Here is an 18,176-nt window from a genome sequence, read left to right as displayed (position 1 = left end):
TAAGTATACATGGACATGATCTCAAATGCTTTCCCTTATCAAGAATTTAACTCTTCTATGTCCAGCATAGTTGGACACTAGCTCAGTTTGGATCTAGAGCAAGAAATGAAAATGATAGTGGCATATCTTTGATAATTTTCATAGAGAAGTTGACAACATGTTTTAGTTCCTGGTTTAGGAAAGCAAAGCACTAACAAAAGGTACTGTCTTTCTGCATTTTAAAATTTCATGTATCAAAAATGCCCTCCTAGGGGCGCCTGGGTGGCACAGCGGTTAAGCGTCTGCCTTCGGCTGAGGGCATGATCCCGGCGTTATGGGATGGAGCCCCACATCAGGCTCCTCCGCTATGAGACTGCTTCTTCCTCTCCCACTCCCCCTGCTTGTGTTCCCTCTCTTGCTGGCTGTCTCTATCTCTGTCAAATAAATAAAATCTTAAAAAATAAAAAAATGCCCTCCTAAAAATTTTGTTCTGTTTCTCCAAGACATTCCCACATTCCAGTAAGTTCTTACTTACATGTTAAAGTTAAAGATGCGTGTAAAATCAAAAGACACATTCCACACAAAATCTAAGAACTTTATTTTGATATAATAACAAACTAACTGGTGGTTTGAAATCCTATCTGAGAAAATTTGTGTCAAAAGAGGAGAAACTAAAAGACAGACAATTCTTTTTTGGGTTTATAATGGGGGGGGGAATTCTACTTTGAAGCAGAAAATGAAAATGCAAATTTTAAAGCCATCATGGAGAATGTATAATTTGCTTGTTTATATGCTCAAATTTGAAAAGCAATCTATTAACCATAAAAATAAATCAATTATATTAAAAGAATGAAACAAATTCATTAGATATATTGTGGATTCTTTGGTTACAAAATGGATTAAAGCAAATGCTTAGGTAAATGTGAATACAGTCTTAAGAAACCTTCACAATTTTATCTCTAATAGGAAACTCCTATACATACTAAACATATTTAACAGCATAAAGAAACTAATACAACTTTCAAGACAGACCTTAAATTTTTTAATGATAAATAAAAGTATTTTAAATTGTCTTCAAGTTTGAACATTTTAGAATGGTAAAGGCTAGCCAAAAAAATCTAATATACAGGTAAAATTAACAAAATGGATCAAGGTAGGCTTTCAAAATGGTTTTTAGGTACCAAAAGAACATGCTTATCTCAATTGCAAATAGAATATTGCTATTCTATGGTTAAGACATAAGTTCTTTACTCTAAAAAGGCCAAATTAGTAGGAAAAGGAAACACTATTTGTTTTTACAAACATATATTTTCAATTCACCTCCTTTTAAGAAACATGTCCCTCATTCTTAGGAAGAATGGAGAAACAAAATAAAACAAACCAAAAAAACCCTGAAAGATTAGGGCCCTTAATTTATCCTCGCCTAATACATTGTATAACAACAGCTACACCCAGTGGCCAGAAATGAGTAGTGAAGTTTTGTAGCTACAATGTTAATAGGAAAAGGTAAATTTGGAAATAGGTATTTTTCAAATTATTTACGGTTTTAGGGTAAGGGTTCTCTTTCATTACAAATTATGTTTTAAAGAAACACTCACGAATTCTGGGGGGAACAGGTGCCTTATCTCATAAGCTTGAAACAAGTAGCCACATTAATTCAGTTTTTAAAAGTAGCTAAAATAAAACTCAAACCAGAGAGAGAACATAAAGATACTTTATTGCTCACCTTTCACACAAAGCACACCTCCAGCCATTTTCTTTCACAGCTTGACAATGTTTACGTATACAAAAACCCAGCAAGAAGCTTCATGTTGATTTCAGTAAAGGAGAATGTAAAACATCAACTCAGCCAGGCTTTTGTTTTCTGCAGCAATAATAAAGGGCCTCCTGCACTAAGCAAAAATCTGTCCTCTTACTTGGTAGTGCATTTCTTCCATTACAAAAAAAGTCTCCTGCCCAAAGCAAACTAACTTGTATTTGCTGAGCCAGTGGTATTAACTCGTGCATAAAACAAATTTCAGTTTGCTGTTTCTTCTAACAGATTTCAAGTAAAAATAAGGTTTAAGGAGGAACTTGTTTTGAATGGATGCAGGTCAGTTTGAATTGCTATACTATATAAATGCCTACATGTACTATAGGTTCACAACTTAGTTTGCTTTTGTAATCTTTACGAATTTTGGCCGTGTTCAAGGTTTTCAGAGTTGAGCAGATGGTACAGTATTCCATCAAAAGGATAAGGCTACTGAATGTGCTATCTGCAGAAGAGCTCATTTAATAGGAACTGACCTAAAAGTCTATCATGAAGCAAATGTGGCATAATCTCTCTGAATAAAAAGCCAATCAGGGCAGAACTGTGCTTGGAAAATAGGCATTAGAATACTTTAAGGAAAACACATATAAATGGACTGTTAATATGAGGAAAGCTTCCTAGTTGTAAATCTAAAAAAATCTAGGAGAATCCTCATTTCCAAAACCACTTTTTGAAAACTAACTTATTCAAGTAATTTCTTCCCAAAAAAAGTATGCAGATTCTGACTGTGGAATTAGTCTACTGGTCAATTAAAGGCAATTTTAATTACCTTTTAAAAAGTTCTTTATATAAAGGAGAGATGTTGTACATGTTTCTCGAACAAACTGCGTTATGTAAGTCCTATAAAAAAAAAAAAAAAACCAAACCAAAAGAATTGAATGAAGACCTACAAATACTTATGCCAAGCAGGAATCTGCCTGCCACCTGTGGTCTCACATTAATTCAAAATTGATGCTGGACTCAATTCCAGGATTCTGAAACTAAGTTTCTATTACTTGAGCTCTAGCAAAGTGTAAGGTTCTGTAGCCTCAACTAGTATAATGTCTTCCCTGTCCAAATCCAGAATGATTATACTGATAACCTCCATGCTGGAAGTGCTGTTCAAATTGTCCCCCTTGGTGATAATTCTGGCTCCCCCTTCCTCCCCAACCTCCTCCCTGGCCTCCACGTCCACCTCGACCTCCGCGACCACCTCTCCCTCCACGACCACTGCCTCGATCATTATGGTGCCCACCATCTTGGTATCTATTGTCCTGCTGGTATCCACCACCCTGGTATCCACTTCCTGTATATGTAGATGTTTGGAAGCCACCATAACCACCGCCTTGATAGCTACCACTGTGGCCACCACCATGATAGCCACCTGGCTGGAAACCCGAATCTCGATAACCACCATCTTGGTAGCCACCTCCTCCTCCACTCCCTCCATCCGTCCAGCCTCCTTGATGCTTATTTCCTCTTCCTCCCCCTCGGCTACCATGGTCATAGCCACCACGTCCACCTCTCCCTCCTCCTTGTTCATGACCTCCTCGTCCTCCATATGAGGAATGTTCATAACCACCTCTCCCTCCTCCTCGGCCTCCTGTTTGCTGCTGAGGGCCATCTTGCCTTTTCTGCCATGGTGGCATCTCTGGAGGTGGAGGTTCAATTTCATTGGGTCTACCTCCTCTGTCAGGCACCCTTCCCATCAACACCTACGGCATAAGAAAGATATTCTAAATTACTGTATTTTATAAATAGAAATAAATGTATTTAAAAGAAAATTAAAGGAACTTTAATCACCTTATTGATGGCACAGGCAGTCTTTTCTCTTATAGAGCCACTGCTTGTCCTTAAAATCTTCGACAAGTCTTGTCTTGCAGCCAAAAGGTGGGCAACAGAAATAGTACTTTTAGGAGATAAAACTGAGCGTTTCGGCTGATAAACCTTTGCTAATTTTTCTGTCTGACTCTGTTGAAACAAAGAGTTCAAAGACAAAAGTCAATTCTCAAAATGACATAGAAACACTGATATTAAATAAGTTAAAGACTTCTAAAATGTCTGATAATAATAGTTACTAGGTTTAAGATGGGAGGAAAAAAGTTATACTCACCATTGCTCCTACCTAGTCAAGAACCACCCTAAGACACAGCTGTCTGACTTGCTGATACAGCAAGGAATAATGTTGGAAGGCGAGCATACAGGGTGTTAGGACTGTGGGGGTAAAAAAGGTCCCCCTGACACTGGTCTCAGATCAAATATATTCATTTTATCTATTTAAATATAAGGATGTAAACTCATTTCAATAATTTTGCTTTTGAATTTTCCCATCTTTGCTTACAACGAGATAAAAAATGTTAGGTATGGTTTAATTTGTACTAATGAACAGGATATATTTCTTCCAAAGTGATCCCCCTTGTGTAATACTTTCCTCTATTATAAGTAATAAGTAAGGAAGAAAGGTCTACTTTAACCATTTAGTATAAGTTAATGATTAAGACTGTCAGCTCCTGAGAGACAGACAAGCCACTGGGAATCTGGGACACTTTGGCACGTCACTTTAATGTGTGAAAACAAGACGGCTAAAGATAAATGAGCAAAGGACATAAAGAGAAATTTCACACGAGAAAATAAAGTTCGAGCAAATATAAGAAATGTTTTCCAGACAGGAATCAATAAATGTTAATTAACCTAAATCGTGAGAAACAATAATCTCCTATCTACTAAATTTTGGAAACAACAGCTATAATACACAGTAAAGTAGTACAAAGAAAAAATATTTGGTAAGTCTGTCAGTCATATGCAGGTACTCAAACATCAATAGTAAATGTTTAAATTATGTGAAAAAAAGGATGTAAAAAGGTATGTTTATTATGATTGTACAGACAAAGTAAGGAAGATAATACTAAAAATGAAAATAGCTATTGTGGTCAAGACAATGGAATGATCAATGACTATTTGAAAAAATTTTCTTTAATAACTGAAAGGATAAAGAGATTGTCATTCTATAGCTTGTCTGTAGGAAAGTTGCCTGAAGAGGTCTTTTACTTCTTTCTTAGAGTCACTTGTACCAACAATAAGCGCTCAATCAATGTTTGTTGAATGGAAACAAACACCTTTGAGAAGGTAGCTTAATGTTTCAAATAAAACTGATTTAAAATGCAACTTCAAAGTGATATAAGTACATAAATTTCATTATGTGAAACTAGTTTTCTGCACACAAAGTTATTTCTATAAAGTGATTTAAAACCAAGTTTCAAAATGAGATTATCAGTATTTAAATTCCACCAGATGAAAACATAGATTTGTGTAATTTGTACAGTCCTTCCTTATCCTCTCCAATATATTTATGTAGTTCATAAAATCATTGTGTATTATGGTTCAGAAGAATCTTAAATACCTAGAATAAACATGGCATTTTAAAGATGTCAGAAATGGGGAGAGAAATGGAATCTCAGACACAGTGGGTCAGGATGCCAGTGGTACAAGTCTGTAAAGACAGGGCCAAAATCAGAAGCACAGTATTACTGCCTCAGTAGGTGCACGACGTCGTCAGTGAATAGTTTTCTAGCTAAGAGGTGCCGGTTCTTGTTTTTGAATGATTGTTTCTATCAAAGATAACGTAGGAAAGGACTGGCATTTCCTACACAACAGCCATAGGAAAGAATGATTTGCTTCTGGTATTCCTACTGACTAGCCGTGAGATCTCAGACAAAGCCTCCCATTTACTGGGTCTCCGTTTTTGTTTTTTTTTCAGTTGCAAAATGAGGGGAGTTAAGACTGATCTCTAACACCCCTTTCCAACAATGAAATAGTATAACTCAATAAATACCTACCCCAACAATTTAGCAGCCAAACTGGGCTGTGCCAAGGTTTAAAGATTTTAGGTGAAAATAACATTATTTAGGAGATTTACATAAAATTTTTTTTGGAGTCAATTAACTAAAACTGAGAAAAAAAAATCTGTTTTCAAACGTAAGTGCACTATTAAGGGAACACGTAATATACATCTGGACCAACCTCCTCCATAAATTCAAGGATTAGTTCCATTTCAAGGTCCTAAGGACGTGAAGTCATGTGTGCCAATTACTTTCCACTCACAGATCATATAGTAGATATTTAATTAATAACTGCTGAATGGCCAAGATCTTTACCTGGATCATCTCATTTAATCTGAAGTAAAACTGAAGTCTTAGCAGATTCTCCAATTCTCTATAAATACTTAGCAATATCTGGTCTTGCTAAATCCAGTATTTCTAATTTTAATTAGCAAATGAAATTATTAAAGTACAATAAATGAGTAATTTAAAAATTATTTTAGTGATATTTGGTCTTTTAGTGATTTTCAAATACTCTCTGTTTCTCTTACAAGTAAGTACTCCCAATAGGGTCTAAAACATATAGTTTTGTTAAAAAATATTAAAAAGCTGAAAAAAAATGTTTTCATTATTGTTAAAAGGCTGAAAGAATTGTTACTCAATTTTCACTAAAGAAAAATTCCTATGTGTGTCTCATATGCATTTCTCTTATAGTCCCCACTGTATCTAAACTGTGCTAGGAATGTTTAAGTCTCATGTCAATGAATACTCTGCTCTTTTAAAATATTTAAAATGGGGTGCCTGGGTGGCTCAGTGGGCTAAGCGGATGCCTTCAGCTCAAGTCATGATCTCAGGATCCTGGGATTGGGCCCCAAGTCATCGGGCTCCCTGCTCAGGGGGAGTCTACTTCGCCCTCTCCCTCGCCCCCAGCCTGCGTACTTTCTCTCAAATAAATAAATAAAATCTAAGAAAGAAAAGAAAGAAAAGAAAGAAAAGAAAGAAAAGAAAGAAAAGAAGAAAGAAAGAAAGAAAGAAAGAAAGAAAGAAAGAAAGAAAGAAAGAAAGAAATTTAATTTAATATGTACCTTAGCTCTGTCGGACCAGCCAAAAGACTGGACAGTGACATCCAAACGTTTTATTAGCAGCTTTCTCCTAACTTCATATTCGTTGGCTATGGCTTGGTTAATTGCTTCTATCTTTTCCTAAAAAGGAAATTTAAAAGACCAGTTAGAATTTAAATGTACTTGACCCCTATTCCAAAAGGGCAGAGACTGTGTCTGTTTCACTCATAACTGATTCCCCAGCACTTAGCACAAATTACTTAATATACTACTAAAAGTCATTTTAAGTTGATGAAATAATAGACTAAATAATGTCTCAAAACATAATAAAGATTAAGTAGAGAATTCTCATTTAGCCTTCCCATAATTTGCTGTGTGAAGTTTAGCCCAATGACATTTTTGGCTTGAAGGCAACCCATTTGGCAATTAAAAACCCACTGAACTTCAATTTATTTTGACCAGCTATGTGAAATATTTACAAATTTGAGATAAGTGTTTCTAATCTTACACAAATAAAATTATTCTGAAGAAATCTTCAGATTCACAAAAATGGATTCCAAGAATGTCCACCTAGGAAACTACATATTGGAAAACATAACCTAAACAGCACAAACTCTAAGTGTCAACATCATGAGATAGATAAGTGGTTCTTTACCAAGACTATTCAAGATGACTGCTACTCACCCAGTGGGCTGGTCCCATTGGCTTCTTCAATAAAGGCTTTCCCACGTGGTTAGGTGGAACTTTTGCTAATGTCTCCTTTAACTGACACAAACACATAAATGAATGAATAAACCTAAAAAGTACAACATATCTTCCTCATCTTCCCAATTCCCATCATATCTTGCCATCAAAAGAAGATTCCTGACAGAGGCAAAGGTGGAGGATGTTTTGAAATGTGCAGGACCCACACGATAAAGACACTCACTTGTCCCACTCCTCATGTGCCTATGGAAGCATGATTCCTTCACTGTACCTAGAACAGTGCCTGACAACAGTAGGCACTCAATGTGTATTTGCTGAATGGAAGAATGAACACACAGAAAAATATGGACTATGGATACAGTGCTGCTCCCCTGTAGAGTTCAGCCAAATTTGTGCATCATGGTGTCCATTTACCCCACAATGCAAATGTACCAATTCTTGGAGTCCGGCAGATATGCATACAGAGAATAACTCTGCTATAACAAATATCATTCTCTTATATTCATTAATTTATTAAAATTGCTTATTCCTCGTCAATTTTATTTAAAAAACCTCTTGACTGTTAATAATGTGTGGCATAAAAGTAATTCTGACTTATTTTCACATACTAGATTATGTCAGCAGTCAACAAACCTAGTTTGCCAATTGAAACATAAGATTCAAAATGACTGGATTAAAAACCAAAAACATTTCCATCCTTTTCTGTCCAGTCAATCTGAAGGGAGGGTGGTAACAGTTAGTGATCAAGAACTTAAAAATTAATTGTGTCAAAGTTCAATGACAAAATTTTAAAAGGACTTAAGTCTTCTTTTTACATTATACCTAACTTATTTCAGCTTATACCTCAAAGTGTAAAGTTTCCTTTTTGAAAAAGAAACATGCTAACAAGTTAAAAAAAATAGTAAAATACTAATTTCTCTTTAAGGTATCTAGGATTTAAAACCCAAAATTCATTTAGTAACAATTAATAATATGCACATTAGCTTCCCATTAAGAGAAATTAACTTGCTTCATTTCAAACAAATGTAGGACTATGCCTTTAATACACTACAATCTGGTACTAAAGGTCTTACTTTTTTTTCAATCCCGCTGAAGAATTGGAACATAGTTATATTGGCTGGAGGTTTGGACATTCCTAGAGCAATACATATGCCTTTCAACTCTTGAAAGACCTCACTACCGCCTCCTTCTTGAGCTTTTTTTGGAGGAGTATTCACACAGAGCATTCTGGCAGCTTCTAGTTCTGAGATGAGGTATGCTGAAGTAAACAAAATAAGATTTCAAAATGAGATACAGCTACAGTTAATAGTCATAAGTCTGGAGTCACAACTCTATAGACCTAATGATAACGTAACTTTTAAAGCTGCAAGAATGGATAAAAACAAGAAAAGAAAACCATTTTTACCTGCAAATGACATAACATATAAACTGGTTCTGTAATTCAGGTATTTAATCAATATATGTTTAAAGGGTAATTTATAAATAAGTGATTCTTCTTTGAAACCAAATTATCAAGGTAGATCACATCTAAAAATCTGGATTCTTAATATCCCACTATTTAGGAACTCCAGAACAGGGGTTGGCATCGGTTAACAAATTTACAAAAGGTGGCCAATCTTCAGCAACAGTTGGAACCAGTTGTATTATTTTTTTACTTCTCACCACTGACATGCACCAGTGATATAATTCTCTTGCTCTCTTACCTTCCCATACTCAGGTAGTCTGTTCAGAACCGGCACGAAACGTTTTCAAGTGGTCAAAACTTAACTTACAAAAGGGGAAAGACAAGAAACTCCCCAAAGTTCCTTTCTCACGACTTCCAGTAGCCTAACACCACTCTCTCTGTTTAAAGAAAACCCTCTTCCATTTATATTCTTCTCAGTATTCCCTTTTCCCCTACCTTCCTCATTCTCTCCCCCCTCCACTCCTGAAAAACAACATCAACAAAACTTTCTAATCTTTTCCTGACAGAGTTCTTTTGTATCAAAATCATCCCCTCGTGTGTTGATTTCAGCCAGGCATAATGTGGGCTGCAATCTGCTTCAGGTAATTGAAGGTATAAATATTCAATCTTATTCCTTTAACTTTCCCAAGGACATTTAAATTTTTATGAAAGATGATTAATAACCATTGGGATCTCAGGATTTCGGGGTATGTGACAAAGTGAGAACCTTCTTGGAAAAAGACATTTTCTGGGCTCTTAAGTCCTATTAAAAGTTCAAAAGAACGATCAGCTTGAATATCTCATTTCCTATATGCAAGGTGTAATGCTAGAACAATAAATACAGCTAAGTTTCTGGAAAGGTCATTCTAAATGGCTTTGATAAAATCTTAATGTGTTCCATATAGCAAACTGTAGGAGTTAAAAGATCAAAAAAGTAAAATTCCACCATCATGAAAATAACCACTGTTTTTTTTAAATAAGGTTTTACTGGAACACTACCACACTCATTTCCATAATCTCTATGGCTGGTACATGCTACAACAGCGGAGGTTAAGCATTTGTGACAAGACCTTATGGCTCACAAAGTTGAAAATATTTACTGTCTCATCCTTTAAAGAAAATGTTTGCCAACCCTTGTTCTAGAAAATCATATGATTTAATACACTGGTTCTCTAAATTTGGGACAACATTAACTCAGGCATCCACAAAATTAGTTCACCAATACAATTACCATGAAAAAACATTGTTACTGATGTGTTCAAAGTACTAGGAAGGGCACTGGAAATATATTATAAAACAAACAAAACAGATGATCTCTACTGACAATCTTGTTAGGAATAAAGAATATATGCATTCACAGTGAATAATTTACCTATTAGGAACTCAGATATCTGACCTTTTTTTTTTTTTTTTTTTTTTTTTAACCTAAGGGAAATAATCTGACAACCAGAGAGGCAATGAATAGCCAAAACTTCTTAACCAGACACAGGAGTGTTTTTTAGCCACTCATTCAAAGACTATTCTATTTTACTAACAATTCTAATGAGATTGGTTACCTTCCCCCTAGGAACACAACATATTAAAAGATTCAAATCAGTAAGGCAAAGGGAGCTGGAGAAATAAGTAAAATTACAGCATCAGGAGGTGACAACTGATACTTAGAAAGATGAGAAATATTTATACAGAGTGAATAGAGAATGAACACATAAATACTAGCATGACAGAATGCAAACTGAGGGGAATATTTTAAATGGGAAACAGCAGAAGCAAAAATAAAGAGTGAATAGTGTATGTGTGCATGAATTCCAAGAGCAGCATAACCTTTAGTTGGTTTTAGTCATTTAGTTGAGAAGCAAATAGTTGGTGTTTTACTGAAGAGCTTCTGAGGTGATAGCATATTAAAATAAAGTCTATAAATTGTAACCCTGAGTCCAAAATAATATTCAGTGCAGTCTTCTTAAGTAACAGTAAGGAGTCAAAGGCATTTTATAAAGATTTATATTCAAAGTGGTTTTTGTAAGTAGGAACACTAAAAAGGCCAAACTCTGAGCTCTGAAAGAATTAGTTATTTATGGTCATTATTAAGTTTTCCATGAAGTTCTTATTTTCCTATATAAGATAACATATCCTGAGGGCCAAATACTAGGTTTTGGTAAGCAGTGTTAAAAGGAAAAATAAGTGAGTACACTGTGGCTGAGCCAGTTCTAGAAATCATGCAATCTGAAGGATACTGAATGCATGCATAAGAACAACATGCAGCAATATTAGTATTTGAAGCAGTATCTGACCTTATGTGCCTACCTCCCATCCCCCACAATCATTCAACAAAGGGGAAATTATGTAAGTGATTCTGGAATAACTCAGTGCCTGGGTATAATGGCAATGAATACATTTTTTAAAAAACCAAACCTTCAAAATTGGAGTTGTCTCATTTTTCAGAAACCAGTACGGTGGTAAAGAGTATTTTAAAAATCCTCCAAACTGTGTCCTAATAAGAACTATAATATTAAGTTAACCAAAGCCTAATCTAAATGTGTCTCAGACTACTACAAAAATTACTGTTTTTCAGGGTGAAGAAAAAAAAATAGCAGTTAGTATATAAAAAACATGGAAGGAAAGAATTTTCATAACAATTTATTTCCTAGAATGATCAGGAAGCACAGGAACAATTCAAATACTATTCCAGAAAATTTTACACTGTAATTTGATGTATTTACAAACAAAACCAAACCCCCGATTACCCAACCACAAAGAAATATCCACAATATAAAACACTTTAATTTTATTAAAAAACCTTCATTATTTCCACACTACCTTCCTAGTCTATTTTTAATGTGCTTTCAGTCTAGAATGCTAAGGTTTAATGATCACACACTTGAACACTTGGCACTAACTTTGGTCACAGTAGGTGAAGCACAATAGACCACCAAAGTTACATGATAAAAGAGTAGTAATTATATAACAGTGCTGCTACCAGTGCACAGGGCCACCATTAGCTTCTAAGTTGGAAATGTAATAATTTTAAGTAGCACTCTGAATTAAATCTGTAATGAAATAGTACAATAGCCAGTTTATTAATCAAGGAAAACATGAATAAAAAAATAATAGCTACATTCTAGTAGCCATGAACTTACTGAGCAAAAGGAGGCAGTTCTTCTGAACGAGAAGGCGCTTGGTCACATCCCCAGATGTCAGTGATAGATATGGACAGTTCATCTCCCCTAGTAGCCCACTCACCTCAAGCTGGAATTCTTCAGCTTCACTCGGGCCTTTTAAGAATTAAAATAACCTTATTTAACAAAAATGACTGTTTTTCCAATAGCATAAAAGTTATACATAAATGGAAAGTTTTAATAGGATTTTCCTAGCACAGGTTACTTTGACTTCTCATTCATCCTTTCTCACATCACTGCCAATTTTCTTTCTTAAGAAGTTTTCATTATGTTAGTCCCTTATTTGAGAATCTTTAATGGTTTCCTAATTTCTACCCCATCTAATGTAATTATTTGTCTGCCTTTAAAGATTTCTTCATCGCCTCTATGCTTCGCCTTCCCTTGCATATTGCTATGGTAGTACCTATGACATGTATGTAGTAGCTACACTTTACCTCCACAAATATTCTATTTGTGCCAGGCCAGTCTCCTCACTGCCCCAAGAACACTGTCATTTCCACTTCTGTGCCTTAAGTTATTCCTTGTGATTGATATACCCTCTACTTTCCCTTCATTTATCAAATCCCACTGGCTCCTTGATAAGACCTTTCCCAAGTCCTACTGCACTCACTGATTTCCTCCCCCTGTGAACCACAAAGTGAAGCATTTAATTACTGTACTAATCTCCAGTTTCATTTGTGCCTAATATTCCCAGTGAGATTAAATCTGAAGTTACTAAACATGACTTGTAGTTCTGTATTCCCAAACATGTTAAGTACAGAGTTCATCTTGTGAACAAGGAGAAACAATGCTCCTTCTTCCTTACTATTCTGATGGATCTCTATCACACAATGGCAAAAATTAACAAATTTTGGGAGTCACTTGACCTGGGTCCATTTTCTTTCTTTCTTTCCTTCTTTTTTTTTTTTAAGATTTTATTTATTTGCGAGGGAGGGGCGAGTGCTAGAGAGAGAGTGAGCACGAGCAGGAGGGAAGGGAAGAGGGAGAGGCAGAGGGAGGAGACTCCCCGCTGAGGAGGAGCCTGATGCGGGACTCAATCCCAGGACCCTGGGATCATGACCTGAGCTGAAGGCACTTAACCGACTGAGCCACCCGGTCACCCTGAGTGGATTTTCTCACCTGTAATATGGGAAGGCTATATTATCAATGTTTTGCAAACTGTTCTGTGAACTCAAATTCCACAGAACTCCTTTAGAAACAGCTGCAGAGGAGAAGGAGAGAGTTGTGCAAAAGTACTCTCTCTTAACTTCAACCAAACAGGTACACTGTTACCTGTTTTGTATGTTGGCTTCTATGTTTTCATCTGAACAAAGGGGTTCCAGGTTATAGTTATCATCTACTATAGGTGTTTTCACAAGTTCTTATAATCTCTGAAATGTTAGGTCAAGAGGCAGTGTTAAAGAGTACTGGTTCCCAAACTTGACTGTTGGGGTTGAATTCTGGCTAGATCACGAACTGGTTGTGTGACCTCAGGCAGTGCATTTAACCTAGCTGTGCTTCCTTGTTTAATATATAAAAGAGTAATAAAACCCTGCCTCAGTTTTTAAATGACTTAACACATGGAAACTGCTTACAACCTATTGTTCAATAAATGTAAGCTGCTGCTATCATTACTGTTACTTGACAGTATCCTTAGTAATTGGAACTGGCTGCAACTAACATATGCACATTAGATGTACTGAACATGCAAGAAAGTGAGCTCTTCAAAACAGGATTCTGGGTGGGGAGGGAAGGGATTATGTGTATAGTTCTCCATGAGGGGAGGTTAACAAGAGAGCATTTTTCTTTGTCTCCTATTGTAGGTTTACCTATAGTAGGAGGGAACCAGATGGTGGAGTGTTGGGTTCCAAGCTTTTGTCTCTTTTGCAGAGTCAATAAACTAGTGCTAATACAATAACAAAATTGGTAAATACAAAACAGTTCTCAATGCCGTAAATCTGATGGTGCTGCATCTGGTTGTGATGGATCTGGTGATACATTCCTAACTTAAGAAAGTGTTCTCTTTCTCCCCATGTATAACAGAATCATAAAGCACTTACTTTACATGCTATGTGTACTTCTGGAATGTGTAAAAAAAAAAAAAAAAAAAAAATCCCAATTTCCAGTTCCAGCCACCGATTTAAGGACTAACAAGTCATGTTTCACAAAGAATGGGAAGTTCTTCGGGGAGCCTGGGTGGCACAGCGGTTAAGCGCCTGCCTTCGGCTCAGGGTGTGATCCCGGCGTTATGGGATCGAGCCCCACATCAGGCTCCTCTGCTGGGAACCAGCTCTCCCTCTCCCACTCCCCCTGCTTATGTTCCCTCTCTCGCTGGCTGTCTCTATCTCTGTCAAATAAATAAATAAATAAATAAATAAATAAATAAATAAATCTTTAAAAAAAAAAAAAAAAGAATGGAAAGTTCATATATGTTATACTTGTCTCCCATTTCTGTATCTCAGTAATAAGATCTTTCCAACTATCACAATGTTTTAGTAGTTGCACAACTATAATCTGTTTTCTCAACTTCCAAAATCACTTTAACTCTAAAAACAATGGAGGAAAAAAAGTATTTGGGTTTCTTTATAAATCTTTTTTTTTTTTTTTTAATTTACAAAGAACTTAAAACTTCAGGTTTAGTACTAATAATGTTCAACTGACAATACCCCACTTTTATTTTTATATTTTGTACCTAAAACTGAATGTTTACTTACTGTTAGTTGCTTGCACATTTTCCTCTAATTTACAGAACACTCTTAATTCAGACACCAGCCAAGCACAGAGTTTGGTAAACTCAGGGGAACTGGCTCCAGCAGAGACTGCCTGAGACAGAGCGCCATCTTCCAACAATGGACCCTTGTAACTGGTGAGTAAAAGATTATACTTCAGAAGAATATAAAATCACACCTAATATTTTATACAAACACTATATCTATGTATAATTTGTATGATTAAACAATAGTTTCATAAGTTATGATGATCACTTTGCAAACTTACAAATGTAAATAAAATTTACAGAGAACTAAATCTAAAATTTTAATTTTAATCTAATAAAATCTATTAGAAAAATAAGTTACAGGATAACTGCATTTCAACCCTTCAAAATATATATAAATATTTAAGAGAATCACATATACTACTAAATTATGTCAACTTATATACATTATACTGAAAGCTCTTGCTGTGCAAAGAATTTCTTACTTTAACTGAATTGAATATTAAAACCACGTTAACAAGTGATAGCTGATTATACTAGAGTTTACGATTTCAGAAATAAAATTTAAGTTATCTTTTCTAGAAATTTTTCCAGAAATCAATTAGGTTAGTTTTTTTTTTTTTACATTTTTTAAAAGCAAAAACTTTCCAGTTAATCATTTATTTCCTTTTTCCATATTTAACGACAGTTAAGGCTATTAAGACATACTAGTACCACAGAAATGTCTGGATTAATTTAAAAGATTAATAATTGCTGGCAAGTTGATGTCTAGGTGAACTGGTGCATCTGAATCCTAATTCTTTGAAAGGGTTTCAAGCATCATTTTAAAGTATTAAACGTCCAAACATTCATAAAAGACAACAGTAATAATGAACCCCAACCTAGAATATAGCTAGAACTAAAGATCCTGTCATTTTCAGGGTATTTTTAAAATATATATTCTCCAGAAGATTATCTTATCTCTTAGGTGAAATATTGATAAAAAGTTTTAAAGATGAAACATTAAATATACTTAAGATAATCTGATGTTTGGAAGTATAAAGACGTTACAGAAATGATAATACTTGATTCTTTTAAAATGCGCCTATGCGTTTATACACTGAATGGAATGGAAAAAAATCTTACACAAAAAGTGAGATTATATATAGTCTGGCATCTAGATTCAAAACCAGGTATTATTAGACACTGCAAAAAAGAGACTAAGCCTAGATATCTCTCCTTGGGTTACACATTTATAATTTGTTAGTTTATTCTACAAGTAGTTGTTGAATTCCTATTGTGTGCCACATTAAAGATAAAAGATAGTAATTTAAATTCTGGTATTTCTCAGTGAATCCTTTAAAAGTACATGTCAATTAATTAAGCCTGAATTTTAATGATTGAATGCCACCAAACTGAGAGGTTAGGCTTAAAATTTACAGCAAAGTTTTAAAAAATCTGATGGTTTACATTACAACCCATCTTGAATATTTACTTGATTTACAATTATTATAGTAAAAATTACTTTTTTAGTACTCCAGAAAAGAAAAAATATATAGTTAAAAGGGTAGAAGAAGAATAATGGGAAGAAATAGCATCCACCACCAATTGTTAGGCAACATCTACCAAGCAGCATGACTACAATTAAATAAGACTCCCTTCTCCTCTCATTTTACTACTCCTTCAATGCTAACCCTACGCGTCATTTCTTCTAGGAAGCTTTTAGGACTTCATTTCCTTTCCAAGTAAAGGGACCTTCCTCAGTTCTCCTCACAGCATATTCTCAGTGTGAACTTCTTTTTCACCTCACTTTTTCACATTCATTGCCCATGAATGATCAGCCCAACACTCCCACAGAGCAAGTGTTCCTCAAGAAAATGTTCCTGAATGAATGGATTCCTATGTGAGCAAGCAATTTAGTCTGAGACGTCCACCAAAGAGACCATTTTGCTAAATGTGACTTTTGCCTGTGCTCTAATCAAAAAATAAGTCCCCTAAAGTCTGGAATATTCATGAAAATACAGAGCAAGTTCTAAAGAAAAGAACAATGGTTAATTCACTTTAACAAAAGAGATGATAAGCACTACCACTTCTTTTCCCAAAAATGTCCACCACTTAAATGGGCAGACTCTGAGAACCTCACGGTATCCTTTCTTAAAGAAAGGTTCCCCCAAAGGTTTCCATGTCATGGAAAAACCTTTGATGAAGGTTTTGACAAAGGACTTGTTACTTTATAAATACAGCTAGCTAAATCAATCAATCAATCTATCTATCTATTGGACACCATTTATCTATCTATCTATTGGACACCATTTACCTATCTATTGGACACCATTTACCTACTTATCTATCTATTGGACACGATTTACCTGCAAATATTTAATCATGCAATTTGTTTCTGGAACCACACTTAGCCCAAGAGGTTCTAAATTTTCAAGTTTTAAGGAGTACACTAATCTCAGTGACCCAGTGAGGTAAGAAGCCCTATTTCCAGCTTCTAGGTACTAAATTATGGTTCGGTAGCTGTCAGAAGAGATGAAAGGCACAACAAACATGTAGGGACTTGGTGGCTGAAGATGCCTCTAAGCGTAAGCGCTAATGGTGGCTCAACGAAGTAGTGTCACTGTCAAGAGAAGAGCTACTGAGTGGTTCCCATGAAGGTGGTGACAGGTGAGGTGCATAAGTGAGCTGGCTAGTGGAACGGACGCAGGCATGTGGCTTAGGGAAGCCTGAGTGCATGCAGAGATGACTGGGCAAAGGAGATTTTTTTGAGAGAAATGGGGTGGGGTAGAAATAGGGGCTCAAGAGAGGAGCAGGAAGTTTGGAGGACAACTGGAAAAAAAGAGAATCAACTTTGGCAACCTCTAGAGTGAGGGGGTAGGGCAAGAGGATGGGGAGCAAGAAGAGAAGCTCCGGGAGGGGGGTGGCGAGAACCCAGAGCCCAGACAATGACACGCATGACTGACAAACGCTGCGGGTAACTCGGCGGCAGGGAGCACAGGGCAGGCCTAGGGTCGTCGCGTTAGGAGGGCCCCGACCCGGCAGAGCAGACAGTGGACGTGGCATTGGGGTCCCGGAGCCATAAGGAGGCGACAGTCAGGAGCCACCGGGTGCGGCGTGCAGAGGCAGGTGTCCCCGACTGGGGCGGAGGTGGTGTTCCCGGGGGCCGGCAGTGTGAGGTTTAGGAGACCCGTACCCTGGCAGTCTTACCCTAGATCTTCCAACGACTCCAAGATGTCAGTCTCCATGAGGTCACACTCCATGCTACTGTGGTATTCAAATTTCCGAGTCGTCAGGCTCCCCTCTTCGCCGGCAACGCGTACACTCGCGCATGCGCTGCCTCCCCGGAACTTCCAAGTCGACAGCTGGCGCCTCAGCCGCTGCACTGCGCATGTCCTGAGCGTGCGCAAGAAACTCGGTCTCGCCCGCTGCCCCACCCCGGCCGGCTAAAGGGTTGCCGGGCGGCACCGTCTTACACATGCGTATTATTAAATAGTGAAGCCGGCGGCCCGAAGAAGGGCAGGAGGACTGGC

The 18,176-nt window shown here is 36.5% G+C and overlaps 1 protein-coding gene across 1 annotated transcript; it reads right to left on the bottom strand.

The window, feature by feature from the left end:
• Window positions 1-1,679: 1,679 nt before the first annotated feature.
• On the bottom strand, window positions 1,680-18,013 carry TSLIG3A (tRNA splicing ligase complex subunit 3A). Its single transcript, XM_045809094.2, has 8 exons — window positions 17,854-18,013; window positions 14,663-14,811; window positions 11,931-12,065; window positions 8,426-8,610; window positions 7,332-7,412; window positions 6,672-6,788; window positions 3,572-3,739; window positions 1,680-3,483 (listed from the first exon to the last, which is right to left on the bottom strand). The coding sequence occupies exons 1-8, from the start codon at window positions 17,904-17,906 to the stop codon at window positions 2,818-2,820; spliced, it is 1,554 nt and encodes a 517-aa protein (XP_045665050.1). The 5' UTR covers window positions 17,907-18,013; the 3' UTR covers window positions 1,680-2,817.
• Window positions 18,014-18,176: the final 163 nt, after the last annotated feature.

Source organism: Ursus americanus, chromosome 7 (genome assembly GCF_024610735.1).
Source record: "Ursus americanus isolate L20-20 chromosome 7, mUrsAme1.1.p, whole genome shotgun sequence".
Taxonomy (NCBI): Eukaryota; Metazoa; Chordata; class Mammalia; order Carnivora; family Ursidae; genus Ursus; species Ursus americanus.
This window is presented reverse-complemented; position numbering and strand designations above follow the sequence as displayed.

Coding starts and splice junctions, on each gene's coding strand:
- TSLIG3A (XM_045809094.2), bottom strand. CDS start 17,906: ATGGAGTGTGACCTCATGGAGACTGACATCTTGGAGTCGTTGGAAGAT. Junction 6,789..7,331: donor CAATGGGACCAGCCCACTGG/GTGAGTAGCAGT, acceptor TTTCCTTTTTAG/GAAAAGATAGAAGCAATTAA. Junction 3,484..3,571: donor CTGCCTGTGCCATCAATAAG/GTGATTAAAGTT, acceptor CTTATGCCGTAG/GTGTTGATGGGAAGGGTGCC.